This window comes from Octopus bimaculoides, chromosome 9, assembly GCF_001194135.2.
Source record: "Octopus bimaculoides isolate UCB-OBI-ISO-001 chromosome 9, ASM119413v2, whole genome shotgun sequence".
Classification (NCBI taxonomy): domain Eukaryota; kingdom Metazoa; phylum Mollusca; class Cephalopoda; order Octopoda; family Octopodidae; genus Octopus; species Octopus bimaculoides.
The window spans coordinates 18,599,755-18,608,439 of NC_068989.1; the positions used below are offsets into that span (position 1 = coordinate 18,599,755).

The 8,685-nt window shown below is 37.7% G+C and overlaps 2 protein-coding genes across 2 annotated transcripts in view; one reads left to right on the forward strand and one right to left on the reverse strand.

Moving 5' to 3' along the window:
* Positions 1-3,367, reverse strand: part of LOC106868087 (histone chaperone asf1b-B) — a 30,952-nt gene extending 27,585 nt beyond the window's left edge. Inside the window, exon 1 of the mRNA XM_014913202.2 lies at positions 3,021-3,367. Coding sequence (XP_014768688.1) covers positions 3,021-3,129 — 109 coding nt within the window. The 5' untranslated portion in view covers positions 3,130-3,367. The remainder of the gene's footprint in view (positions 1-3,020) is intronic.
* Positions 3,368-4,427: 1,060 nt separating this feature from the next.
* The window catches only part of LOC106868089 (uncharacterized), a 27,937-nt gene continuing 23,679 nt past the window's right edge, over positions 4,428-8,685 (forward strand). The window contains exon 1 of the mRNA XM_014913203.2: positions 4,428-4,678. The gene's annotated coding sequence lies outside the window, so the exon portion shown is untranslated. The remainder of the gene's footprint in view (positions 4,679-8,685) is intronic.

Sequence of the window (8,685 nt, forward strand, 5' to 3'; positions counted from 1 at the left end):
TGGAGGTAGAGACCTCTCCGAAAAAAGGGGGGAAAAAAGGTAGAAGGTGGGAAACAATGGTTGCTCACCGAAGGATCCTAAAGCTGCGGGAGGGAAGGATGATCTTCCGGTTAAAGCAGAGAAACCACCCCCTCCTGTATCAAAGGCAAGAAAAATAATGGGACAGCGCCGGTAGGTAGCAGTACACTGCCGGCATGTCCCGAAACCTCATCGGTAGGAATTGTGCCACCAACAGAGGAAACTGTGGCCCCTCCCAGTATAATAAATGAGGAATTTGTGATCTTTCTTAAGGGAGGGGCCATAGAGAACTTTGTGAGAAGTCTGGAAGGTCGGGAACAGGTGGTCCTGACCTGCATTGAAAGCCTGGATTGGCCTCCGCAGGTAGCTGCGGAGGTCATGGAGGAAAATTATTTCTACAGGGTGATGGATTCTTTTACTAAGGAAGAATATAATTATCTCTTATGGGACCCCGGCTTGCGACTGCAGGCGGCAAGAGACTTAATTGGGGAGGCAGAGTAAGAGGTCTTAGCACTTCAATTCGAACTTGGAGATTGGTAAGAGGCTTAGTGCCTCAAGTTGAACATATTTGCTGAACTTTTTTTTGATTGGTAAGAGGCTCAACGCCTCAATTTGTAATTATTGTAAGAGGTTCAATACCTCATTTGTGTTTTCGGCGGGTGTTGGCTGCTTCCCCCACCAACCATCTCTTTATCATTCCATCATCATCATTGTGTCTGTGTCCAGCCCGCAGAAATGCTTAGCAGTATTTCGTCTGTCTTTATGTTCTGAGATCAAATTTCAGCGAGGTCGACTTTACCTTTCATCCTTTCGGGATCGAAAAATTAAGTACCAGTTGCATACTGAGGCCGATCTAATCGACTACCCCCTCCCCAAAAATTTTGAGCCTTGTGCCTAGAGTAGAAAAGAATATTAGTTGTTGGCTGAAGTATTTTCCCTATGTGAAATATTTCCATTACTTCACATAAAAGAAGGCCACCACTTTCAGTCAACAAAGGGCACTATAAGGCTTATTTGACCTGCTAGAAATAGCAACAAAAAACTTCCATCAAATCATACCTTATCTTAAGAAATGGAATATACAATGGTTAATATAATTCCTAAATATATTTCTGAAAATAAGATTGGGTGATTGCAGCAAGAATGTTCGTTTTTTTTTTGGTTTTTTTATATATAGGTCTTCTGGATTAGAGTTGATCCAAGAATTAAGTGACTCTTCATATTTCACTCCTTCAGCAGAGTTCGCACTAGTTACCAATATTCACACAAGACCCTCTCCAGTTCTCATTTTACCAACGTCTTTCCCTTCATATATCCAAACTGGACACCAACTGTATCAATCTCACCCGTCTTAGAGAGATTACAATAGTTATGGGCATGTTCCTTCTTCTCTGACATCATATATATTGCACATACACCCAAAATACAGCATTAGTTTTATCAGGGGGGGGGGGGGTTAAGACCAAATGATTAGGTCTGATATTTCAGAAAGTCATACAAGATACCTTTCTTAAGTGATCTCCAATACCGTTTGACTCCAGCATCAAGATACTTCACACTTACAATCAGGATAAAAGCTATCTATGTTCACAGCATTTAGAATTATACTTGGTTAGATTAACATTCAATGAAGAGAGGGAAGGGTCTTCCTGTTTCACTTTTTAGGAGATAGGTTTTAAGTAAGATTATAGGTGTATCAGAAAGCAAACTGGAAAAAGTATGCGATGAAGAAGAAAAAAAAAATGACAAAATACGAATCAACACTCTCCCGCAAAATCTGAGGCTTTAGTGCCGGTGTTAGATTATTATGAGGCTTTCTATACATTCGGGAAACAATAGTGGACATGTTTTGGTTATATTAGACCTCCTTAGCGAAACACAGGCTATACTGTACTGTATTTCAGTAAATTCAATCAGGTAAATCGTCTTAAATTATAACAACGGTCCCACGACGAAGAAATAATTTAAATACACTTCTGGCATAATTTACTGAAAAAAACTGTAATCATTGAAGTTAATACTTCAGATGTAAGGTGTATTGTTTGAAAAGTATTGTTTCTAAACAGATCTGTAAAACCACGTACCGAAATTTTTGTGAGTATAACAGTTCGGCCTTAGAAAAAGATTTTAGAAATCGATTATACACATACGCTGTCATGGTAACAAGATTCTTTCATAAAATTATTTCTAGTAGTTACTTTTTCAGTCATTCATACTTAAAAAAAAACTTAACTAGTGCAATTTTTGTGGAGTAAGATGTCCCAAACATTCAAAGTGTGACCATGGAAAAAAAAAGCTAAGAAACTGGACACACTTTAAATAACTTGGTCGACACAACTAACTCAGAAACCCTCACCAACATTTTTTTTTTTTCTTTTGCAGAGACTTAGTATAAAAAGTCAAATGAAATAACTTTCTGTACCTTTTAAGAGTTTCTCGTTAAAAAAAGCATTATTAGAAAGAATCACTACAAACCAGATATAAAGTGTGCGACGTTATATATATATATATATACATATATGAGAACTCCGGGTACACTCAATACAATGCAATAAGCTAAGAAAAATTTCCTTCCCACAGAAGTTAAATAGGCTTATGATTTGAAAACTATTTAAAAGCTATATTCAATTTAAATACATATAGTTACTCCTAATTTTAAAATACTAATGAAGTTTACAAGTATCTTCTCGGAAGAAATATAACAATTTCGGACTGAAAGAAAGAAGTTTCATTACATACCAAGTTATATTTAATCAGTTGAGAACATCAAACATTTAAAGACGGATATTAAATAGAATACAGAATAGACAGTCGAGGAAAAAAAAATCAAACTTTAAGTATCTTTAAAAACAACAACTGTTATTCCTTTCCTTGCTTCTTTCGCTTTAAAAAAATCGATTTCAGGTAAAGTGGAACTCAATACAAATAGGGTGAACATCGATAATTTCGCTGAACAAAGGAATTTGTAAAGGATGAAGAAGAAATAGTAATTCCATTCTCACCTTCTGGCAAGTCTTCCAAACACTCAAACGTGATTTCGAATTGGAACGGATTCAAAAAAGGTGAAGGATTATCTAGGACGACCACATTGCTAATGTTAACTTTGGCCATGATGAATTTGTGGTGAGACTGGAGCAATTAGAAACCTCGCCGACACAATGGTGGTGAGAAAGAAAGGAAGAAAAAAAAGGCAACAATATTCGATAGACTATATTTACATAAAGACTTGGTGGAGAGGAAAATAACTCATCAACTCCGTAAAATAGGGGGGAATGCGCCGCTTTGAAGAAAATGGCGCGAAAAGATGATCCAAAGCTTCTCCCCCTCCTCCTCTTCTCACTAGAAGAAGGAAAAAACAAGAGGAAAAGCAAAACATCCTAAGTGATATGTATATATATATAAACTGTTGTTTCATTGGTTGATAGTGCTAGAAGTGAAACTAAAATTCATTCTGATTGGATGGTAGTTTTGCCACTGTGTTAAGAAGAAATATATAAATTTTACTTATAATTGTTTCAAATTTGGCACAAGACCAGTAATTTTCGAGGGAGAGGGCTTGCCGATTATATCGATCCCAGTACTTGACTGGGACTTTATTTTGTCAACAGAGAAAAGATAAGAGATACAGTTGACTTCGACGGTACATCAACTCAGAATGTAATGAGCCGGGAGAAATGTTACTAAGTATTTCGTCCGATGTGTTTAATAGTTTTTAAACATATGCAAAGTGATAAAAAAAAAAAAATTTGGTGGGAGGTGTACGAGTGCTTATTGACTCTATACTTTACTAGTCCTTATTTTATCGAGCCAAGAAAAATGAAAGATAAAGTCATCTTCGGTGAGGTTTGAACTGAGAATGGAAAGGGACATAATTTAAATACCGCAAGGCATTTTTGATAATAATAATAATAATTCATGAAATAGCAAAAAACCTGTTTGTTTTTTTTTTATGTGTGTGTAGTGGAAGAGGGTTGATATTGTGTGTGTGTGTATTATTGACGTCAGAGAACGCCTGTCTGATGACAGATGTGGGTTCGAGTCCCAAGTGGAACCTTCGACTTTTTCTATCCAAAATGTTTTTTTAACCCAATATTTACACGTTACTTTTTATAGTTTATCAGCTTCAAATATCCAACGTTCCAAGCAAGAATTATATGTATATCGGTTGATCCAGATGACTGGAGTTTCTCCGGCGTCTGGTCGGTTCATCAGACAGACTAAATTGGATCAGTTACATAAGGACATTGACACACGCGCGCGCACACATCTACATATGTATGTTGGTAGTGCGTGTATGTGTTACGATACCATGTCAATTTCCGCTATGTCAGCACCATTGGAAATTGACAAGTTACTATGTATCAACTTCCGCTTCGTCGTCATCACAGGAAGTTGATATAGTAGACTTGGTTGTTGTTGCTTTTTAAATACATTCTCTTTTCCTTCGCTAACGTTTGGAAATCGTTCCGACTAACTTCATTGCATCTATAAACGAATTTTGCCCCCCAAAACAACCAGATCCATTGTAAAGGTGTTGCTATCACTATAATGATATTCCTTTGCTTGTGCCGTCTCTTGAACATAAATTGAAGTTCGTTGCTGGATTTAAAAGTGAAAGCAAACCATTCTACAAACCGCATCAGTTTCAGATCTCTTTCAGGTTGGTTCTCCATGCTTCCTTTCGAAATATCTTTATATTCTTCTGTAATTGAAGTTGGGGTTGCCTCCCAATTTTTTCTTTCATAGTTCTCTTTCTGTGGATTTTTTCAGAGTAAAATTACCGTTTTCAGTACTAACAAAATGGTTTTCCAAACAAGAACACCTGAGGTCATAACACCTGTTAGAAATAACAGTCAAATCACCCTCAAACGACTCCCTACGGTCTTTAAAAATAAAAATAGCCCGTTGTATAATGAACCCATACTGTCTTAAATTAATACACCGATGGGCATGATTAGGAGATATTGTGTTGCTCGCTTCCACCCAACGAGAACAGAGCTGCCCTTGGACTAAACTAGAGGTATATTCTGTATTATATATTTGTTATAGATAGCATAAGCCAATGAATGGGTCCCTACGCAATTATATGATCTTACTACTAGATATAACAGCCAAATCACCCTCAGGTCTTTAAAAGGAAGAGCTTTTTCAATAATGTGGATTGTCACGGTGGGAAACGTTTGATCATATATCTGCTGGATCAGAGCTGACCCGGAACCAAACAACACTAGCAACAACAAAATAGACTATTATAAATTAGAATTCAACCCAGAAAAGCTTTATTTTGAAGGTGTTACCAGTGAACTATATTCTTGCCTTTTATATCATATTTACATAATTATTGCTGTCGAGAATTTCCTTTGCAACTTCTGTTCATTATGCTGCTTCGTTTTTCTTTTGATATGTTTTATCGCTTTAAAATTTAAATAAATCCTCAAAAAGAAATACGCTTCATTATTAATTCTATGAGTACTAAGCTATGAATTTTGCTGGGAGTGTGTGAACCCCTTCCAGTACTTGATTGGTACTTTATCTCCCGCTCCTAGGAATATGAAAACTAAAGTCGATACCGTTGGGATTTGAACTCAGACTGTAGGGACTAAAAATATACTGCAAGTTAGATTTATCAATCGCTGTGTCGATTCTATCAACCGGCCGTCACTAAAATGGCCCCAGCTCGGTAGAAATAACTCTAAAACACCCCCACTCGCTTTCTCTGTTTTCATTTTTCTGACCCGGGTTCTCACTTGTTCGGTCACTTTGTTTACAGTGACCGAACAACAAGTGAGAACCGTGTAGTGTCAAATGCTTAGGTGTACAGCAACATTTTTTGTCTTTCAATGTGCTTGGGATATTCAAAATCCAACAAGAAAGAAAAGAAGCTTCCAAATTTCTCCCAAAGATAAGTAAACACGGTGGAATTGTGGATAACCCAGAGACATGTCTGAGGGATGGAGAAGCTTACTTCCCAAACATACTGAGTTCGACCCCGCTATGCCATAGCTTTTTTGATTTACAGATTTTTTTCGTCATTTGTCTAAGAGGAACTTCCCGGTAGTCTGTTACGTGCATATATATATATATATATATATATGTGTGTGTGTGTGTACACTCAAGGGCTTACTGAAATGTTCCTGGCTTTAAGGGTGTCGCGAAAGGCCTGGTTGGAAGCCCAACCTTCCGAGTTCGTTTACAGGGCTTGGAAAAACTGAAGGCCCGCTCCTATAAGTTTGTGAATTTGAGAGGGAAATATGTTGAATTAATTCTCCTGTATTTTCTGTTACTCAAAGCCAAGAACTTTTCAGCACCCCTTGTGTTTGTGTATGTATATATATATACACACACGCGGGATACATATCTCCTACTTTATGATATTCTATCTAAGTTTCTATTTCACGTGCCATTGAAAATACCGTGAACCAGTGAAAACCTCTCTCCCACCTCGTTACTGTAACCCCCTCCCCTATTATGTATATCCCGAAATCAGACATTTAATGACACTACAAATGCTTTGCAGGTAGCTCTTCTCTCTTTAACAGCAAATTGAGGATTTCCTTTCACTGGACAGAGTTACAAAGTTGAGGGGACTTAATTCTTTTGATGCATGAAAAATAAAACCAACTTTGGCAGGATTTGAACTTAGGATGTATAGGAATGCAGGATCTTTTCAATCTGCTAGGCGTTTTGTCCAACACTCTGTTGATTCTTTTCTTCTCTAGGCACAAGACCTGAAATTATGGGGGAGGGGGACCAGTCGATTAGATCGGCCCAGTACGCAACTGGTACTTAATTTATCGATCCCGAAAGGATGAAAGGCAAAGTCGAGCTCGCTGGAATTTGATCTCAGAACATAAAGACAGACGAAATACTGCTAAGCATTTCGCCCGGCGTGCTAACGTTTCTGCAAGCTCGCCTTTACGCTCTATTAATTCTACCAATCCACTGCTTTTTCAGATGAATGAATGAATCATTTTTTTTAATGACAAGGAATTCTCTTGTTGGATGGGAGAAAAAAAATTCATGTTGCATATTAATTAGTTTATTTTTTTACTAAATATTGTTTTGGGTTTTTTTTAAAATTCCATTATGTATTCAAATTCTGGGAAAACAGTTTTTCTATATTATTTTACTTGTTTCAGTCATCGCAGCGTTACTCATTTTTGCCAGCTGAGTGGACTGGAGCAACGTGAAATAAAGTGTTTTGCTCAAGAACACAACGCATTGCCTGGTCCAGGAATCGAAACCACAATCTTACGATCATGGTGCTGACACCCTAACCACTAAGCCACGCGCCTCCACACACACACACATATATATAAATAAGGCGAGCTGGCAGAATCATTATCATGCTGAGCAAAATGATCAGCAGCATTTGTTCCATCTTTACTTTGTGAGTTCAAATTCTGCCGAGGTCAATTTTACCTTTCATTTTTTCAGGGTTAATGTCATCAACTTAACCGCTCCCCCAGAATAGCTGGCCTTGTGCCAAAATTTGAAACTCATATATATATATATACATGCATACATTATTAGGATTGTATTATGGCGTCTTTGAACATTTTGGCACTTACAACATACACCTTCACCCAGGCAACCCAACTGAGGCTGCTTAAATCTCAGCCTGTTTCCTCATAGCTTTCTCCTGACCCTACCAGTTTACTCATTCTTAACCAGAGCTGCCTAGATGCCTTCTTTGTTGCTTCCACATTGTTCTTGAAGGTTCTTCTCCTGCTCACTCTTGTAATGCTATCCTTGAGTCTGTTTGTCTGAGGTGAACAGCCTCCTGTCTTCTCGGACACCCCTACAGGTACCTTTTCCTCTTGCTTGGGTAATCCTAGTTACAGAATCCAAACTCTGGATAAACAAATACCTATTGTCATCAGACATGGAGGAATACCCTTGAGGCTTCAGCATTCAGATTAGTTTGTCAAATGTAATGCTTATTTATTCACATTGTTTTGAATAAATTATTATTTTGTAACTTTGAGATTTTGATTACGGGATTGTTTACTTTTAATTTGACATTTTAGGGTAAGTGTAAGAGACTATTTTGCCAGTTTAAACTTAAAACAAATAGGACATTTTGGCCATATATGACCAGTTTAAATGCTAAATTGTCAAGTCATTTTTAATTATACATTTCCCATATGTTAAAGAATAAAATACATTTAACATATTAGAATATATTTCTTATATGTGTATATTGTGTATATCTCTGACAAGTGGCGGTGCAGTGGTTAGAGCAGCGGACTCATGGTCATAGGATCGCGGTTTCGATTCCCAGACCGGGCGTTATGAGTGTTTATTGAGCGAAAACACCTAAATCTCCACGAAGCTCCATCAGGGAATAGTGGCGAACCCTGCTGTACTCTTTCACCACAACTTTCTCTCACTTTTACTTCCTGTTTCTGTTGTGCCTGTAATTCAAAGGGTCAGTCTTGTCACACTGTGTCACGCTGAATATCCCCGAGAACTACGTTAAGGGTACACGTGTCTGTGGAGTGCTCAGCCACTTGCACGTTAATTTCACGAGCAGGCTGTTCCGTTGATCGGATCAACTGGAACCCTCGACGTCGTAAGGGACAGTGTGCCAACAATATCTCTGACAGCTGATGTAATTACATAACAGCTGGATAGATTTGACCTGCTTATGTTGATTTTAGTGTG